General features: G+C 33.6%; 1 protein-coding gene across 2 annotated transcripts; it reads left to right on the forward strand.

The window, feature by feature from the left end:
* Positions 1 to 104: 104 nt before the first annotated feature.
* On the forward strand, positions 105 to 21,829 carry LOC124496507 (uncharacterized). 2 transcript variants are annotated; one of them, XM_075732559.1, is made up of 10 exons: positions 105 to 1,433; positions 1,513 to 2,007; positions 2,072 to 2,563; positions 2,639 to 3,127; positions 3,187 to 6,912; positions 6,966 to 7,184; positions 7,382 to 9,277; positions 14,575 to 21,055; positions 21,115 to 21,187; positions 21,257 to 21,829. In XM_075732559.1, exons 1-10 carry the CDS (start codon positions 1,397 to 1,399, stop codon positions 21,506 to 21,508), a joined length of 14,160 nt encoding a protein of 4,719 aa, XP_075588674.1. In that variant the 5' UTR covers positions 105 to 1,396; the 3' UTR covers positions 21,509 to 21,829. The 2 variants fall into 2 exon arrangements, with proteins under 2 accessions (XP_075588674.1, XP_075588675.1); XM_075732560.1 differs by having other exon boundaries at positions 142 to 1,433; positions 2,072 to 2,536.
* The last annotated feature ends 188 nt before the right edge of the window (positions 21,830 to 22,017 follow it).

Raw genomic sequence — 22,017 nt, forward strand, 5'->3', positions numbered from 1 at the left:
TTTAAACGTCGCGATAAACGTGATGCAAATTATGATGACGATAGTCGTGGTAAATCACCTACACCTGGTAAAGAACCAACAAATAATGATGAAGAAAAAGAAAAGAAAAAAACACGTAAATCAAAATCACCAAAAGAAAGAGATGTCGTTGATCAAACTACAAAATCACAAGATTTTAATGAAAAAGTTCCCAGCATATCAACAGCTATTTATGGAAAATTTTCTGGAAAACAAAAAATTCCAGAAGGAAGCTCAGGAATAACAATGCCAGGATTGGGCCGAACAGATAAAGATAAACAAGAATTTTTAAAAGCATATCCACCAATAAAATCGGAAGATGCTGATGAAAAAATTATCATTCGTTTTGTATTGCTGAAGTCCGGTAACAATGAACAACCATTGGAAGAAGTTCGATTGGATTCGACAAAATCTGAAAAACAAATCAAAGAAGCTATACGTTCGGCTATTCAATCTGCCATTTCGAAACCACTCACTGACCAGCAACAAACAAAAATTCTTGCCCGTGTTATTCGTGTGAAATCAGATGGTGAAAAATTTCTTAAAGAATACGAAATTGATCCAAAAAATTCGGCAGTTTTAGATGATGTACAACAGGCATTGATATCAACAAAACCAACGATGATGATGATGATGAAACCAAGTGAATCATCAGATGATCAGACTGAAAAAATCATACTCCAGTCATTGGCAATCAAACCGAAAAATGGTAAAGAAGAAAAAATCGATAGTATTGAATTGTCAGCGAGAAATTCAGATCAAGAAATCAAAGACATTCTTTGTAAATTGATTGAAAAATCTTTACCGAAAACTACAAATGAAGCAGATACAACGGTGGTCATAATCAGAATGATTGCCATTAAACCAAATGGTAATGAGAAAATTATGGAAGAATTTCGTTTGGAACCGAAACATTCACCCGAAGAAACAATGGAAAAAATTTCACCAAAAATTTTTAAACCATTACGAGCACTATCTATTGATAGAAAAAGACCGAATAAAATTATTCGAATCATTCTACGTAAACCAAATGGTGATGAACAAGTCGACGATCTAATTATTGATCCAAAAACTAGCGCCAAAGATATTGATGATCTTATCAAAGATAGTATCGAACGGAAATTACCACAAATCAAAAAAATTAATACAAAAATCATCACCAGAATTATTGATTTAAAACCTGGTGAAGAAGAATCAATGGAAGAATTTGAAATTCAGCCAGAAATAGCCGAGAAAAATCTTGAATGATGCAATCAAGCGGGCACCACGTATACGATCATCAAAGAAAAAAGATTCCTACGGAAGAATAATAACGAAAATTTTCAAACGTAAACCTGACGGAAAAGAAAGTGTCGAAGAAATCATTGAAGATCCTAAAATGACTGGCAAAGATATTGGGGATGACCATCAATTCGGTATGTTTTTTGAGTAATTTTTGTTGAAAAATATTCAACAAATTTTCATTATTGCAACACAAAAAAAAACTTTCAACAGGTTTCCCAAGTTTTAGATTTAAATTGCCAGAATTTGGTTGGCAATCATTGGATAGTGTGGAAAAAGATGTGAAAAAACCAAAGAAAATCATACGTATTATATTGAAAACTCCGAATGGACATGAAACAATTGATGATCAATATATTGATCCTGATACCGATGTGAAACAAGTGGAAAAATTGTTGATGGAAAAAATCCATTCCAAACTATCGGATGTTCCGGATTCACAAACAAAAATCATTGGTAAAATAATTGATTTGAAACCAGGTGACAAGGAAACTATCGAAGAATTTGAACTTGATTCAGATATAGCAAAAAAAGATTTGAAAAATGTTCTCGAACAAACGCCAAGAACAAAAACAACGAAACAAAAAGATCCATTGGGAAGAATTATAACGAAAATTTTCCGTCGAAAACCAGATGGTAAAGAAACCATTGAAGAACATCTGGAAGATCCAAAAGAAACTGGTCGTGATATTGGTGATGATACACTTGGTAAGTTCGTCTATTCAAAATTCTGATTTGAATTGACATTTGAAATTTTTCCATTCTTTCAAAGGTTTTCCAAGTTTTAAAATTAAAATGCCTGAATTTGGTTGGCGATCCGATAGCGTGGAAAAAGATTCGAAAAAACCAAAGAAAATCTTGAGAATTGTTTTACGAAAACCCGATGGTAATGAAATTGTCGACGATTTGTTGGTTGATCCACAAACCAGCCCGAAAGATGTTGATCGAATGATCAAGGAACGAATCAAAGCGAAATTACCAGAAATTAAAGATTCAAATACAATGATTATTGGTAAAGTAATCGATTTGAAACCTGGTGATGAAGAGAAAATCGAAGAATTTGAAGCCGACTTAGAATCAGCTAAAAAGAATTTGGATGATGCAATTAAACGTGCACCAAAACAGAAAACAATCAAAAAGAAAGATTCTTTGGGTAAAATTATAACGAAAATTTTTCGACGAAAACCTGATGGTAAAGAAACAATCGAAGAATTTGTCGAGGATCCTAAACAAACGGGTAAAGATATTGGTGATGATATATTTGGTAAAGCACCGATCGTTTGAATCAAATCACGCAGAATTACTAATGTATTTTCTTTCCATTCCCCATCACGAATAGCACAACTGGATAAATTTCGAACCGAAATACCCGAATTGATTCTACACAAACAAATAGATGATCCAAAAAAACCACGGAAAATTATTCGAGTCCTAATACAAAAACCAAATGGTGATGAATCCATTGAAGATGTTGTTGTTGATCTGAAAACCAATCCAAAAGATGTGGATAAAATTTCAAAGGATTTATTACAGAAAAAATTGCCTGAAATTAAAGAACCAAATGCAAAAATTATTTGCAAAATAATTGATTTGAAACCTGGTGAAGAAGAAACAACCGAAGAATTCGAGACTGATACAGAAATGGCACGAAAAAATCTGGAAGATGCAATGAAAAAAGCACCACGAAAAAAAACAACAAAAAAGAAGGATCCATTGGGTAAAATCATCACGAAAATTTTCAAACGTAAACCAGACGGCAAAGAAATGGTCGAAGAATTTGTTGAAGATCCAAAAATTACCGGTCGAGAAATTGGTGATGAAACGATGGGTAAGACTAATGAATTTTGATTATTTCTTGGTGTAAAATTTGTCTACTTTTTTGCTTAGGTGTTCCGGATAAATTCAAAATCAAAAAGCCTGAATTATTCAGCAAAAGTGGTGATGATGACCACGATAAAGCAAAACAAAAACAACCGAAAAAAATTATTCGAATCATTTTGAGAAAACCAAATGGTGATGAACAAGTGGAAGATTTGCACATCGATCCGGGCACTAGTGGAAAAGATGTAGAAAAAGCGATAAAAGATGAGATTCAGAAGAAATTACCACAAATCAAAGATCCTAATATGAAAATTATCAGCAAAATTATCGATACGAAACCTGGTGAAGAAGAATCGGTTGAAGAATTTGAAACTGATCCAGAAACAGCCAGGAAAAATCTCGACGATGCCATAAAAAAAGCACCACGAACCAAAACATCAAAAAAGAAAGATTCATTAGGGAAAATTATCACCAAGGTTTTCAAAAGAAAACCAGATGGAAAAGAAACAGTTGAAGAGTTCATTGAAGATCCAAAAGTTACTGGCAAAGATATCGGTGATGATGATACGATCGGTAAACTTCCCGAAGAATTAAAAAAAGAGATGCCGGAAGTTTTTGGGAAACCACACGATGAAGAAAACATAAGAGAAAAACGGCCAAAGAAAATTATTCGAATCATTCTTCGTAAACCAAATGGTGATGAATCAATCGAAGATATCGAAGTCGATCATGCAACCAGTCCTAAAGATGTCGATAAAGCAATTAAAGAAGCTATTCAGAAAAAATTACCCGATATCAAAGATCCAAAAACGCAAATCGTCTCGAAAGTAATCGACACCAAACCGGATGAAGAAGAAACGACCGACGAATTCGAAACTGACCCAGAAACAGCACGAAAAAATCTCGATGATGTAATGGAAAAAGCGCCACGAAAGAAAACAACAAAAAAGAAGGATCCATTGGGTAAAATCATCACGAAAATTTTCAAACGTAAACCAGATGGCAAAGAAACTGTCGAAGAATTCATTGAAGATCCAAAAATGACTGGCAAAGACATTGGAGATGACGATATGCCAAAACCAATAAGTGAATCAGTGACCCGAATGACCGATCCAACTGGAAAGACAACCACACGAATCGTTCGTGAAATGCCTGATGGAACGAAATCCACACAAGAAATCATTGAAGAACCTGAAAAGAAAGTTACCACTGAAAAACTTGAATCTATCGAACGGAAACCAGAAAAAGAAAAATCAGCTGCAACTGAACTTTCGAAACGACCAAAAAGTCCAAAAGATGATCCGGCTAAACAAAAATCTGCTATTCTTCGAAAATCAAAATCACCAGAAAAACCTGATGTGGATACAAAGAAAAAGAAATCGAAAAAAATAATTCGAGTCGTTCTACGAAAACCAAACGGTGAAGAATCAATAGAAGATGTAGATATTGATCAAAAGGCAACACCAAAAGATGTCGATAAAGCAATGAAAGATGCATTGAAAAGAAAACTTTCACAAATCAAAGATCCGAAAACAAAAATCATCACTCAAATAATTGATTCGAAACCTGGTGAAATGGAATCAATTGAAGAATTTGAGACTGATCCAGAAATTGTCAAGAAAAATCTTAATGATGTTCTTAAAAAAGCAGTGCTAACAAAAATTACCAAGAATAAAGATCCATCAGGTAAAATTCGTATTCAAATATTCAAAAGAAAACCTGATGGTAAAGAAATTCATGAAGAATATGTTGAAGATCCAAAAGTAACCGGCAAAGATATTGGTGATGATGATACTTTGGGTAAATTGCCTGATGAATTACAAAAGAAAATGTCCGAAATCATGGGAAAATTTGATGGTAAAATCCAAGAACCTGAAAAGAAAGATGAACCTCATCATCATCCAGAGAAAGTAAAATCATCCATTCCTGAAGTTTCATCAAAAAAACCAGATAGTCCGAAACAAAAACCATCTACATTGCCTGAAATGTTAAAATCATCTGATGTTGCCGATGATGAACATTCGAAACAAAAGAAATCGAAAAAAATAATAAGAATTATTCTACGAAAACCAAATGGTGATGAACAAGTGGAAGATTTATTGATTGATACCGATACCAAACCAGAAGACGTAGATGAAACAATTAAAAAGGAATTGAGAAAATCATTGAATAAAATTGATGATCCTGTGAATGCAAAAATCATAACCAAAATCATCGACAAAAAACCAGGTGAAGAAGAAACAACCGAAGAATTTGAAACTGATTCTGAATCAGTGAAAAAAAATCTGGATGAAGTGATGAAAAAAGCGCCAAGAACAAAGATAACGAAACGGAAAGATCCATTTGGTAAAATTATAACGAAAATTCTGCGACGAAAACCAAATGGTGAAGAAGAAACAGTGGAAGAATTCATTGAGGATCCAAAACAAACGGGCAAAGATATTGGAGATGATGACGATATAGATCGTCTTCGTATTGAACCGAAAATATCAACACAACCAGCTAAACGTATTGATGATTCGATGGGAAAAATGCCTAAAAAAATTATTCGAATAATTCTACGAAAACCAAATGGTGATGAATCAGTGGAACAATTGTTTTTGGATCCCAGCACACGACCTGAAGATGTTGATGATACAATGAAAGAAGAAATTCAAAACGTAATGAATAAAATTGATGATCCAAATACACGAATTATCTTTAAAATAATTGATTCAAAACCATGTGATGAAGAATCGATCGAAGAATTCGAAACTGATCCTGAATCATTGAAAACGAACATTAATGAAGCGATTAGAAAATTGCCGCGAACAAAAACCAATCGCAAAAAGAATCAAATGGGTAAAATTGTTACGAAAATTTTTCGACGAAAACCAGATGGTAAAGAAGAAATTATCGATGAATTTGTTGAAGATCCAAAACAAACTGGTAAAGATATTGGCGATGACGACATTCCGAAACCAATTATTGAATCGATGAGCAAATTGGTCGATCCAACAGGCAGTCGTCCACTTGATTCCGAAATGGCTAAAATGCCTGAAATATTAAAACGTTTTGATGTAAAAGAACAAAGAGAAAAACGACCAAAGAAAATTATTCGAATCATCCTTCGTAAACCAAATGGGGATGAATCAATCGAAGATGTTGAAATCAATCCTGCAACCAGTCCTAAAGATGTCGATAAAGCAATTAAAGATGCCATTCAGAAAAAATTGCCCGATATCAATGATCCAAAAACGCAAATCGTCTCGAAAGTAATCGACACCAAACCAGGTGAAGAAGAAACGACCGAAGAATTCGAAACTGACCCAGAAACAGCACGAAAAAATCTCGATGATGTAATGGAAAAAGCGCCACGAAAGAAAACAACAAAAAAGAAAGATCCATTGGGTAAAATCATTACGAAAATTTTCAAACGTAAACCAGATGGCAAAGAAACTGTTGAAGAATTCGTTGAAGATCCAAAAGTGACTGGCAAAGACATTGGTGATGACGCCATGCCAAAACCAATAAGTGAATCAGTGACCCGAATGACCGATCCAACTGGAAAGACAACCACACGAATCGTTCGTGAAATGCCTGATGGAACAAAATCCATACAAGAAATCATTGAAGAACCTGAAAAGAAAGATGAATTAAAACCAAAGAAAATGGAAGGCCGGCATGATGAGAAACCTTCACCGAAAGATACTGTTGACAACGTTTTAGGTCAATTTTCTGATCAACCATCGAAAGAGACCATTAGAACGTTGGAAGAGTTATCGAAACCATTACCAGATGATATTCGTGAAGGTAAATCGATTTTCATTTATGATTCAATCAAACAATGAACATTTTAATTTTAGGTGAACAAAAATCAACAAAAACAACACCAACTGCAGTTATGGAGAAACCATTTGGATCAATAACAATGTCCACTGATCATCCATCACAATTACCATCATTTGAACCAATGGATACCAAGGCAACTACTAAAACATCATCAATTGACAAACCTACTAAAAGTGCAACAGCAGCTCCAACATTGATCTCGCCACAGAAACCGATCATCGACGATAATAAAGGTAGGTTGCCTGATTTTATTTATCGTGCTTCAAACTTTCCAAAAAAATACTTTCCTTTTAAATGCTAATTCTGATTCCACAAAAATACAAACACAACAGTGATAGGGAATAATCATTTCAATTTAATAATAGAAAATAGTGTTAGAAAATACAAAAAAAAAGAATTCAAAATTGCTAAAACAAAAAAATTTTTACAGAACAAAAACAAGTTACACAATCGATGCTGCCAGATGTAGAGAAATTTGCCGATCCAGATAAAATGATTATCGTTGCTGAACAAAAAGAACCACAAATTCAACAAAAGAAACACGCAGAACAAACGAAAGAATTACCTCGACAATCATCAGCTATAACTGGTGACGATGATGATGAATGGATTAAATGTTTACAATCTGAAATCGTGCATGAGGATATTGAAAAAGAAAAGGTTAAAAAAGTGATGGAAACTGCTTCAAAACCATTGGAGAAGAAATCTGTAAAAGTTGTACTTATGAAACCAGATGGCCAAGAAACAATGGAAGAAGTGGAAATTGATTCCCACACTGATCCACGTGATATGAATGAAGCTGTCAAAAAAGTTTTACAAAAATTATTGCCCAAAGCCAAGGAAATACCAATGACCAAAATTGTTGCACGGCTTTGTCGACAAAAATCTACTGATGAATGTATTGAAGAATTCGAAACTGATGTTGATAATTTGAACAATATTGAAAATTTCGATGAAATCATCAAGAATATACCGAAAACAACGATCAAACGAATTAAAGATCCACGTGGAAATATCATCACTAGAGTGATAAAAGAAGATCCTGATGGTACAAAATTGATTGAAGAATCTATTGATGATCCAAAAACACCAGCCGGGCATATTGATCCGGTTTGTGAAGAAATTATTCGACCAAAACGTTTTGTACCAAAATTTTATGATGATAATGATGAAGGAATATTGAATCCAATTGTAGAAGAATTGCCTATGGATGAAGAATCGGACAAACGAATATTCGATGAACCTTCGAAGAAACCAGACATGAAAGAATCATCGTCTGTAAAACCAGCACCAAAACCAGAAGATACAAAAGATGATAATAAAGAATCTGAAACAAAACCGATTGATGAAAAAGCTGTACCAAAAGATTTATCCGTTTCAGCAGATATAAAAGAGCCACAAAAACTTGTTGCTGGAGTTATTTATGATGATGATGACAATGAAGAGAAAATAGAAAAACCAATAGATGACATTGGTAGTAGCAAACATTCAGGTGATATAACAACTGATCAACATCCTGAAAAAGTAGAAACGCAAAAAGCAGATAACTTAATTGAAAAAGATCAAAAATCGTTGAATGATGATGGATCAATAAGCATGAAACCAGAAAAAGAATCTTTTATTAAACCAGATAATCAAACTAAACCTGGAGATAAAACTATTGTAACTGGTATATCAACAACTGAAAAACCATTGAATGATCAGACAGCCACTACTGCTCAACCTGATGATAAAAAATCAAGTAATCTGTTGAAACCTGGTGATGACAAAATATCATCATCAGAATTGTCAAAGAAAGCTGTCGATGAAATGATGAAACCTTCTGATAAGCCTGAAGATCAAATTCATTTAAAACCAATGGATGATGTGAAAGAATCAACGAAAACTAAACAAGAAAAATTTGAAGAAATTAAAGTTTCAAAATCTGAAAATAAAAAACCTGAAATATTGGATAAACCAGAAGAAAAGACTGAATCAGCCGATGATGATGTTAAACCAATTGATGATGGGAAAAAGCTTGACAAACCTAAAGATGAACACGCCAAACAACCAACAAATCAAATAAAAACGACGGATAAACCATTCATTGATGACAAAAAACCCGATAGCATTGAAATTCAATCAAAAGATTTGATTTCTATACCTAGTGATGATGAATCAAGAAAAAAACCAGCTGACGACAAACCAACAAAAGCTGATGAGGAGAAACCAAAAAAACCAGATGATAAATCTGATAACAGCAAATCGATATCGCAGCCAATTGTTGAAACCATTGTTGCAGACCAAAAACCAGTAAAAGATTTCAGTAAGGTGTCATCAAAAACAGGTGAGCAAATTTTATCAAAAACAATTGATCATCCAGTGGTATTAGTTAGTGAACAAACAAAACCAACAAAAGAACAACATGATGATGTAATTACAAAATCACAAATTTCACCAGCAGATACAAAAGACATACCAGATACCAAAACAGAACAAACAACAACACTAGACACGATTACAGAAGACACACATCACAAACCAGACGAAACAAAAGACACGCCAAAAAAATCCATAGATTCATTGGATAAATCTGATCAAAAAACTGATGAAATCAAAAAACCGTTGGATTCTGAGAAATCTGAAGGAATCGCTGAGAAATCAATGGAAAAAGATCAACACGAAGATGAAACGATTGGTGAATTCAGTATTGATCCTAAACAGCCGGAAAAAATTGCAAATGAAGTTATGGAAAAGGCAATTAAACCAGAAAAAGCTAAAAACGATGCTGAAAAACAACAAAAAATTGTCTTACGACTGATCATCATCAGACCAGATGGTAGTGAACAAATCGAAGATCATGAAGTAGATTACGAAAAATCCGATAAAGATATTGATGAAATCGTTAAAGATATTTTACGACAAACACCTAAAAAATTGAAAGATCCAAAAGATCGACCAATTCTTAAAATTTTACGCAGAAAATCGAAACAAAAATCAACGACGGAAAATATACTGAAATCACCAACAAAACAAGAACCAGATGATGATAAGGATGAACATAAACCAAAAATGAATGAAAAAAATTTATCTGACAAGCCAACGATAAGTGATGACGATAAACAACCACAGCAATCGCAACAACAACAGAAAGACAGTGGTGGTTCATCGAAACCGTCTGATGATGAATCGCTGAAGAGTAGTAAAGATGAAGAAACAGAAACGATTGGTGAATTTAAAATTGATCCAAAACAATCACCAGAAAAAATGGCTAAAGAAATAATGAAAAAATTTATCAAATCCCCAAAGAAGAAAATGAAAGATACGAAACATGATAATCATCAGTATGTTTTCCGATTTCTCAAACCAGATGTCAATAATGATGAATCATTGGATGATGAGGAACACGTCATTCAAACGAATAAATCAGATAAAGATGTTGAGAAGAAAATCAAAGAACTACTGAAACAAGTACCGAAGAAATTTAAAGATCAAAAAATTGTTTTCAAAATTTTTCGACGTCAAAAATCTTTGAAACCAGAAATCATGCCCGAAGAAAAAGAAGTTGGCAAGTCATCTATTGATGAGCAGAAGAAACCGAGCGATGTAAAAACAAAATCTCTGGATGAACCAAAAGAAACAGATAAACCAGAACAATCGCCAATCGATGAAGTTGAAAAACCTTCCAAAGATGAAAAATCAGAAGAAATGAAAAGACAAAAAGTTGTGGAAGAAATATTCCAACCTAAACATGTTGACGATACAGAATTATCATTGAAATTACCTAAATCATTGGATAAACCAATACAAGAACTTGGTGCGATTCTCAAAGATAATGCAGCTAAAGTTCTTGATGATTTGTTGAAAAAATCATCACAAATTGATGATAAAAATGATGAAAAACCAATCGATGATCAAACGAAGAAATGCTCACCATCATCAACGACAAGTGATGAAATGCAAAAAGATTCAAAAAAATCCAATGATGAAAAAGCTGATTTTGAAAAAGTTTTCAATGAAAGTGTCGATGCATTGGGTTCAGTATTGAAAACAAATATTGGAAATATGTTGAATCAATTTATTGATACAAAGCCTGAAGAATCTAATAAAAGAGATGTTGATGATAACAAAAAACAATCGGATGATCCAATTAAGCCACCTGTTGATATCGGTGAATCGAAACCGGATAAAATATCAAAACCTGAAGTTCATGATTCTCAAAAGCTTGGTGATCAGACCAAACTGACAGACAAGCCATCGAAGCCTGAAAATGAATCAAAGAAGTTAGATCAAATCAAGCCAGCAGACAAAGTAATCGAACCGGATGACAAATCTAAATTACCTAAGGATGATGAACAAATCAAATTGGCGGATAAAATTGAACCGAAAACCATGGTAACCGAACCGAAAGATGAATTTCAAAAGCCTAGTGATGTGATAATCGAATCGGCTTCCAAAGAAAAAGATCTACCTGTCGAAGATCTTTCTAAATCCATCGCTGATGAATATTCGTCAACAGAACAAAATAAACTGTCCGCTGATGATAGTACAAAATTACATAAATCTTTGCCAAAAGATGAAGCACAAGTTACAAGAGATAAACGTTTACTTACTGAAGAAGAATTGAAAGACAAAGACAAAAAACCAAATGATCAAAAAGTTGATGATGTAGCTAAAAAACCAACATTACCAGCTACTAAATTAAGTGACACTGAAAAATCAGCTGATGAAACTAAAAAACATCATGAATTGCAGTCAAGCGATATTGTTAAAGAATCGACGAAACTTGATGATCAAATGAAACCAGATGAAATCAAATCATCAAAAGACAAGGCATTCAAACCGGAAGATGATTTGAAAAGACCTGTCGATCAAGTCCAACCAAAAGATGAAAAGAAGCCTGAAAATGAATCGAAAAAAATTGTCGATCAATTCAAAACAGTCGATATGACCAAACCGACAGAAGAAGCATCAAAACCCAAAGATGAACACAAAAAATCTGATGATCAAATGAAACCAGAAGATAAATCTGAGTCAAAAGATAAGCCATCAAAGCATGAAGATGAATTAAAGAAACCTGTTGATGAAATCAAACCAAAAGATAAGGTATCTAAGCCGGAAGATGACTCGAAAAAAACTGGTGATCAAATCAAACCAATCGATATGACCAAATCTTCGGAAAAAACATCAGAACCTAAGGATAAATCCAAAAAATCTGATGATAAAGTCAAACCAGGCGATGAAGTTGAACCAAAAAATGAGATGCCTGAAGATACATCAAAGAAACCTGATGATCAAATCAAGTTAGACGATGTGGCCAAATCGAAGGACAAAAAATCAGATTTCGATGATAAATCAAAGAAACCAGAAGAAAAGATTGAACCAAAAGAAAACGTATCTGAGCTAAAAGATGAATTAAAAATGCCAGATGATCAGGTTAAACCAATGGATAATGTATCACAATCAGAAGATGAATCAAAGAAACCTGATTCTGAAACCAAACAAGAAGATAAAAGTGAGCCAAAACAAGAGCTATTCAGTTCTAAAGATGACAAAACAGATGATAAAAAACCGAAAAAATCAAAAGAAGTTGAACCAAATGAAAAAGAAATAAAATCTTCTCAAAAGCTTATTGATGAAATTCAGCAAACAGAAATTCCAAAAATGGAAAAGTCAGAGTCAACGAAACCGAATGATGTTTTGGGTGAAAAATCGGATAAAGTCGAACCGTCTGATAAAACAAAAAAACCAGATGATGATGTATCAGCCTTCTTAAAACCACTAACTGTTGACAATCAGAAACCGATGGATGAAACAAAAAAACTAATTGATGACTCGAAAGACCAAGTTTCAAAATCCATCGATGATGACAATAAAGTGCCAATAAAAATAACAGATGAACCATCGAAAAAACCTATGGAAAAAATCTTTGAACAAGAAGATAAGAAACTCAAACAATCAACACCAGAAAAGAAACCAGAAGAAAAAGAAAAGCCTATTGAATCATCGGAAACAAAAGATAAACCGATCATTACAAGTGGCGAACCTAAAGATAAAACTAAATCATCAGGTGATACTCAGAAACAACCGAAAACCGAATTAACTGATGATGCAAAGAAATTGGTTGATGAAATCAAACTAAAAACAGAAGAGGATAAAAAACCGCTTGATGATACAAAAATGAAACCAGAAACCGAAGTTAAACTAATGGAACAACTCAAAGAACCGAAATCAGATGATAAAAAACCAATAACGGTAGATGATGAACCTAAAAAAATGGAACTATTAAAGACAACATCGACAAAACCGGAGGATAAAACTGATGGTACCGTAAAACCAAAAGAATCAAAACCAGACGACAAACCAGAAAATAAATCAGAGAAACAAAAACCAATAGTAGAAATGCCAGAAGATAATGTTGAGGCTAAAAAACCAGATGAAAATAAATCGGAATCCAAAATTATAATTGAAAAATCTCCTACCGATCATCAATCTACAGCAAAAGCAAAAGATCCATTGACCAATGTCATTGATCAATCTATCGATAAGATTGGTTCGTTGATTAAAGATAATGCCAGTGATTTGCTGGGAAAAGTTTTCGGAAAACCACCACAAGAAGTGACCGAAGAGAAAATCATCCCAGTGTTTAAAGATTGTGATCTGGATCTAAAACCAATTTCTGAGGTGACCAAATCCGATAATGAAATAAAACCCAAAGAAATTGAGGAAATAAAACCACCGGAAAAAGAAAAAGACCAGAAAAAATTAGAAAAATCAACAAAATCAAAAGATGGCAAACCAGATGGCGAAAAATCATCGAAAACCACCGATAATAAATCTGATGACAAAAAATCAAAAGATTTAGATCCAAAATCAGAACCAGAAAAAGTGTCTGATAAGAAAATAAAATCAGAAAGTAGTATGCCATCAATATCTGATATTGAACAACAACAAAAACAACCAACATTGATTCTAAAAGCAGATGATGATGACAGTAAACCTCAACAACAACAACAACAATTACAAGGTAAAATATATCACCATTATTGTAGATTACAGCAGTAGTAGTAGTAGTAACATTAGTTGGTAGATGATTTAAATGTCCATTTATCATCATCATCCCGTCATCAACGTTTCCCCAAATTCATCATCATTATATAGTTATGTGTGTAATTTTTATGTGACAATTACAACCATCATCCATCCATTCATTCATAAATCGATTTGTTTTATTCAATTGATTCTTGTGTGTTTTCGCTACTACTAATCAATAATTTGTATATTTTGTTTTTCATAAAATTCATTCATTCATTTAAATGAAAATTCAATTTTTAAAATTTACAAAATTATTAATTGAATTCTCATCATCACATCACCATTGTCACCAGAAAAAAAAATTTATTCATGAAAAAACGCCCACATTTCCAATTTTAAACGAAAAAAATTTTGTATAGTGATGCCCCCACATTAATATTCATTCATTATCATTTTTTCCCATTCATTCATTTCTCATCTCATCTTTTTCATCATTTTTTTTCATTTTCATTTCACATTTCCATCTTTTTTTTCTCATCATTTTTCTAATTTGATTTATTTGCAAAAGATTTTTTTTTCTAAAATTTTAATTTTATTCTCCTTGTATAGTTAAAGATGAACCAAAACAAATAAAATCAGATGAGCCATCCATTGGTCATGATGATGGTGATAAACGTAAACCATCAAAACAATTGGAACAGCCTGAAATTATCAAACGTACAGCATTGAATGAACCAGAACAGCTAAAGAAACAAGAGCCAATTAGTAGTGATGGTCGACAAATTGATCCAAAATCTTTGAATGAATTCAAAGATGTTTTTGATGAAATGGCCGGCAAAAAACCTCAATCATGTATACCTCAGCAAACATCCCGATCAAGTCCAGAAAGTGAACCATCGGTAACACAACAATCGGATACAACAACAACAAAACCTGGTGTTGTTGTCAAAGATTACAAAGGTAATATTGTCTGTGAATATATGGGTAAGCCTGGTGACATTGATGTCAAACCTGTGAAAACAATCGAAAAAGAAGACTCGACAATTACACGGGCATTTAGTCCTGATAAAGATGACAAAGATGATCTAATTAAAATACAAGTGAAACCATTTGAAGAAAAAATTACCCGTGCATTTAGTCCAGAAAAACAGGAGAAATTATCGATTGAAAAAACAATTGAACCAACATCGAAAGTATTGCAACCTGTTGATGACAAAATTACCCGTGCTTTTAGTTCAGAAAAGGATGACACTGAAAAAGATGATTGGATTGAAGGTTTAAAATCCGATATACTACCATCCACCGATGAAGATGAAACAAGTAAAAAATCACCGAAAAAAGATGATCCATCAAAAGAAAGATTTAGTCCAACAAAATCACCAATCGATGATAAAATTGGTAAACGAGATGAGCCTTCTGATCAACCTGATGATGACGATGATGAACCGGTTGAAGAAATGACCATTGATCCAAAACAGCCACAAAAACAAGCTAATGATATTGTCGCAAAAACTAAAAAAGCTAAAGATCCAAACAAACGTCTTATCATCCGTTTCATTATACGACGACCTGATGGTGAATCAATTGAAGAGATGGATATTGATCCACAAACACCCGATGAAGATATTGATCAAATTATTCGCGATCTTTTACAAGATATGCCATCTAAGATTAAAGATCCGAAAAAAGATAAAATTACCTTCAAAATTTTTAAACGTCGACAACATGAACCAACAGAAGATGAATCGATTGGTGAATTTGATATTGATCCAAAAAATCCGGAACGAATAGCTGACGAAATTATTACAAAGACAATAAAACCGGAAAAAGCCCAATCAAAGAAAGATCAAAAACAAAAGATTGTACTACGATTTGTAATCGTTAAACCGGATGGTAGTCAAGCAATTGAAGATCGTATCGTTGATCCCTCTGCATCCGACAAACAAGTTGATGAAATTGTTCGTGAAATACTACGGCAAGCACCGAAAAAACTGAAAGATCCGAAAGATAAACTAAAGTTCAAAGTTCTTCGACGAAAACCAAAAATTAAAAATGATCAACAAATGATTGGATCGAAAACAACAGCTTCGGATCCATTGAGAAAAGATAAACCAGAAACTCATCGATCTGAACTAGCAGATTTGATGAAATCAGCTGATGATGAAGATGAACTGGTAGATGAAATTGATATTGATCCAAAACAACCAGAAAAAAATGTCGATGAAATTATTAAAAAGACAACAAAATCAAAAGAACCAAATAAACGTATTGTAATTCGTTTTGTTGTAAGATCATTGGAAGGAACATCAATCGAAGAAATGGATATCGATCCAGAAACACCTGATGAAGATATTGATCAAATTATTCTTGAACTTTTACGTGATGCTCCGACACGCGTTAAAGATCCAGAAAATGATAAAATTTCATTTAAAATTCTTAAACGTAAACAAAGTGCACCGACCGAAGATGAACAAATCGGTGAATTTGATATCGATCCGAAAAATCCAGAACGAATAGCTAATGAAATCATCAAAAAGGCAATAAAACCGGAAAAAGCCCAATCAAAGAAAGATCCAAAACAAAAAATTGTACTGCGATTTGTAATCGTTAAACCGGATGGTAGTCAAGCAATTGAAGATCGTGTTATGGATCCTGATACATGTGATAAAGATGCTGATGAAATTATTCGAGAAATTCTTCGGCAAACACCGAAAAAATTACGTCATCCAAACGATCGATCAATTTTCCGTGTTCTTCGACGAAAACCAATCAAAGATGTATCTGATGCTACAAAACCGGAACCGAAATCGGCTGAATCTAAAATTCTAATGAAAAAAGATGCGAAAAAAACAATGGAAAATCAAAAATTTCCCAAACAAGAGCTTGAACAAGAAGTGGAAGAAGAAATAGAGGAGGAAGAAGGACCAACTGACGATGAACCAGTTGAAGAATTCGATATCGATCAAAAATCACCAATGAAAAATGTCGCTGAAATTGTAGGTAAAACAATAAATGCGAAAGAACCAGGCAAACGTGTTGTTTTACGTTTTATAATTCGTACACCTGATGAAGGTGATTCGATTGAAGAGATGGAGATTGATCCAGAAACATCGGATGAAGATTTAGATGAAATTATTCGGGAATTATTGAATGATTCTCCATCAAAAATACAAGATCCAAAGAAGGATAAAATTATTTTCAAAATAATGAAACGTACACCAAAAGATCAGGAACCTACAGAAGATGAACAGATTGCGGAATTTAATATTGATCCAAAATCACCGGAAAAAATTGCTAAGGATATTATTTCGAAAGCAATTCAACCGTTAACATTGAAACCATCAAAAGATCCACGAGAAAGAATTGTTCTTCGTTTTATTGTACGTCGTCCTGATGGCAGTGAATCGATTGAAGAATTAGTCATTGATCCACGTATGACCGATAATGATATCGAGGGTGTTATCCGTGATATTCTCAGACAAACACCAGGAAAACTTCGTGATCCTCGGGATAAAACAATATTGCGAGTAATAAATCGCCAACCACAACAAAACAAACAACAACCAAAACCTCAGATTGACGATGAACAACAAAAAATCACCAGACCAACATCAAAACCAATGAGTGAAACACAAAAACCATCAAAATCACGTATGAACGACGAAGAAGAACCAGTTGGTGATTTTGAAATTGATCCGCAAAAACCAGAGAAAGATATTGATCAAATTATTCAGAAAATAACATCACGTGCACGTGATCCAACAAAAAAATTGATTCTTCGTTTAATACGTCAAATTCCAGATCGATCAGATTTGGTTGAAGAACATTTAATTCAATCAGAAACTCCTGAAAGTGATATTGCCAAGATTCTTGGTCAATTACCAAAAAAAGTAACCGATACACGTGAAAAAACATTGATAAATTTCGTTTTAAAACCACGTGACAATCATCGTTCACCCGATGATCTGCCATTAACACGTGATCCAAATGATAATGTTATCATACGTATTGTGGTTCAAAAACCAAATAATGAACGTTCGATTGAAGAATTTCAATTACCAACTGGCTCATCGAAAAAAGATATTGAAAATCTGATCCGACAGGTGAATCAATCAACAACACCAAAAATTAAAGAACCAAACACACAAATCATTACTCGGGTAGTGAAACAAACACCAGATGGTCAAGAATCGATAAAAGAATACCATGTTGATCAACGTACAGCACCCACTGATATTGATGAAATAATTAGAAAAAATATTCGACCAAAACAACGGCGTATAATTACCAGGGTAGTGATACGTAAACCAGATGGCACTGAAACAGTGGAAGAAATTGAAATTGATCCAGATGAAGAAAATATCGACGAAGTTATTCGCCGTAAACTTGGTGAAACAGCGTCAAAAATTACTGGTCCTGCAAAAATTTCCACTAGATTAATACGACAAAAACCAGATGGTAGTGAAGAAGAAGAAGAAGATCTGGATCTATATCCAGAAGATAATGAATCTGATGACGATAATTACGATAATGATGAACAATTGGAAGAATTTGAAATTGATCCAAAATCACCAGAAAAAATAATCGATAGTATTGTTAATCGAATGTTGAGATCAAAAGTTCCTGATCGACGATTAGTTATTCGTTATGTAATTATTCGACCAGAAGAAGGTGAATTAATTGAAGAAATGATTGTTGATCCAAGAACAACAGATGGTGAAATCCGTGAAATTATTCATGAGATATTGATGGAAACACCATCGAAAATTAAAGATCCACGAGATCGTGTTGTATTTCGAATTATTCATCGTCCATCGAAACATGAACAACAACAACAAACAGCAGAAGATCAAGATGAAACAATTGGTGAATTTGAAATTAATCCAAAATTTCCAGAAACAAATGCTGATGAAATAATTCATCGTGCAACAACAAGTCAACAACGTCAACCTAAAGAACAAATCATAATTCGTTTTATAATCATTCGTCCTGGATTCGGAGAACAAATTGAAGAACTTGAAATTGATCCACAATTAGATGACGATAATATTGGTCATATAATACGTGATATGTTACGACAAGCACCAGCGAAACTACGTGATCCCCAGGACCGAATTGTTTTTGCTATCGTAAAACGAAAACGTAAACAAAAACAACAAAAAACACGTGATATTGATGATATGATTCGTCAAGCTATACGTTCATCAGTACCGAAACCAAGTTGTCGATTGTCAACAACAGGTGCTGAAGAAACGATTGGTGAAATTGAAATTATTCCTGAAACAAGTCAACAAGCAATCGGTGATTTTGTTCGTCGTACTATACATTCACCTAATTCACGAATTGGTGATTCAAATAATGTTCGTATTATCATACGAATTTTATCACGAAAATCAACAATTGGTGATGTTGATGATTTAATTGAACAATTCGAAATGAGTCCAGCAACAGGTGAAAAAGATATTGATGCTGTTGTACGAAAAATTTTAAGAACAATTACAACAAGATCACCAGAACCAAATGAAAGAATTATATTACGAATTATAAAACGTCGACAAGGTAGTCAAGATTCATTGGATGATGAACCAGAATCAGCTACCGGTGATGATATTGATGAAATTATACGGAGATCATTGAAAACACAAACATCAACTATTCGTGATCCAAGTGGTAAAATTATCACACGGGTTGTACGGTTAAAACCTGGTGGTGAAGAACCGGTGAAAGAAGTAGAAATGGATCCAAAATGTACCGAGGGTGATATTGATGAAATCATACGTGAAGCCATTCAAACAAGTCGTAATAAATATCCAAGTGGTAAAATGATCACACGGATTATTCGTATGAAATCTGGTGGTGAAGAATCGATTGAAGAATTGGCTATGGATCCAGAAACGCCACAAGTTGATCTAGATGATATGATACGTAAAGCTGTTCGTACAACAATATCAAGAATTAAAGATTCGAATAGTAAAATGATTACACGAATTGTACGGCTTAAACCTGGTGGTTCTGAATCAATTGAAGAATTGGAAGTGGATCCAGAACTGCAAGAAGAAGAAAACGGTGATAATAATGATATTCGAGAAAAAAATCGTCAACATTTACCATATACGAAAATCATTACACGTATAGTTAGACAAAATGCCGATGATCGTGAAGAAATCTTGGAAGAATTTGAAACTATACCGGAATCTGCTGATTCCGATATTGATGATGCAATACGTGAATCAATATTATCGGCCACATCATTAATACAGGATCCAAATACAAAAATTATTACACGTGTAATTCGGTTGAAACCTTGTGGTGAAAAATCCATTGAAGAATTTGAAATGGATCCTGAATGTTCGGATATTGATTCCGATATTGATGATGCTATACGTAAAGCAATACGTACACGATCATTGACGATAAAAGATTCAACTGGGAAAATAATAACACGTGTTGTGCGAAAAAAATCTGACGGACAAGAATCGATTGAAGATTTGGATGATGAACAACAGCAATCAGCAAAAACACATGAACAGCCTGAAGGTATTGGACAATATGTACGAAAAACTATTCGTGATACAATTTCGCCAGTAAAAGATAAAGCTGGAGATTTAATATCTCGTGCATTTAAACAACAACAACATCAGATGACGACGACTACATTGACAACAACACAAACAGCTGGAATAAAACATCGACCAGCGACAAAAACAACAACAAATGAATCATTTGGTTTTATGCGTAAAACGTATAGTTCAGCTGTGAAAGAACAACCTAGAGATATGAAAGGAAAAAGTCCACCATTCCGTGCTGGATTACCAACTCGTGACATTCATGGTAATATTATTCCATCGACAACAACAACAACAACAAGAATTTCGAAACCAACAACCACACATTCGATTACTGCTGAAGCAAGACGCCCTGAACCACGAAATACTAGTCTATCAATTCAGGAACGTGTTGGAAATAAATTTGGAAAGTTTGTCACACCATCCTCATCATCGGCATCATCATCATCATTATCGTCACGAGATTCACGTTCTAAATCGAAAACACCACCCACGGCTGATAATCGACCACGAATGACATTCAGGTAGACTAAAGTTTGATTTTTTTGAAATAATTTTCTATAATCACCTATTTTCAATTTAGTTTGAGATCAACACCTGAACGTGAATCACAAACTGGACAAACGAAAATTTCACGGCCATCCATTCAAATAAAAGTATGATGAATTATAAATTCAGATGAATCTTTGAATTTAAATTTAACTTTTTTTTTCTTAAAAATATAGAAATCCAGCGATTCAAAAGGATTCATCAAAGTAGATGAACAGCAGCAACAACAAACTCAGCAACATGGTACCCGTATACCAGTGTTTACTAGTCCCGGTGGTGGTGGTGTTTTAAAAGATTCCACATCATTATCACCAAAAGCAATACAACAGGAAATTGGTAATGATTTCGATAGCAGTAATCCGAAAACAAGACGACGTAATAATCGTACAACGACGACGACGACGACAAATAAACAACAGAAGAAATAAAGAATTTCGATAAAAATAAATCAACGACGACGATGATGACAAAAAATAAAAAACGCCTTTTTTCGGATGACGACTATATATCATTGACGATTATTCAATACCTGTTGTATTCATCATACATTTATAAATATAGAATCTTTGTATCATTTTCATTCTCCAACAACCACCACTATACTCATCTTATCATTTTTTTTCACACGATTTTCATCATTTTCATTCCATCATCACTATATTTTCTCTTTGTTTTTATTTTTGCCTTTTTTCATTTCTTGTACTGAATTATTATTATCTATTCTATATATAAAAGAATTTGAATGAACATTAATTCATGTTCGCTGTACATTCAAAGTTGATGTCCAGTTGATGCCTTGTAGATGTCCAGTTTAAGTATTGGCAATGATCAATGTCAATTTACTTTTTTTTGAACCAAGTGCTGCCATCCATTGATATTAAAAATAACCAGAATTCTGAGGTGCCGAAAGTGGCGGTTCCTAGCGGATTTACACTGA

The sequence above is a fragment of the Dermatophagoides farinae genome, chromosome 7, assembly GCF_024713945.1.
Source record: "Dermatophagoides farinae isolate YC_2012a chromosome 7, ASM2471394v1, whole genome shotgun sequence".
Lineage (NCBI taxonomy): Eukaryota > Metazoa > Arthropoda > Arachnida > Sarcoptiformes > Pyroglyphidae > Dermatophagoides > Dermatophagoides farinae.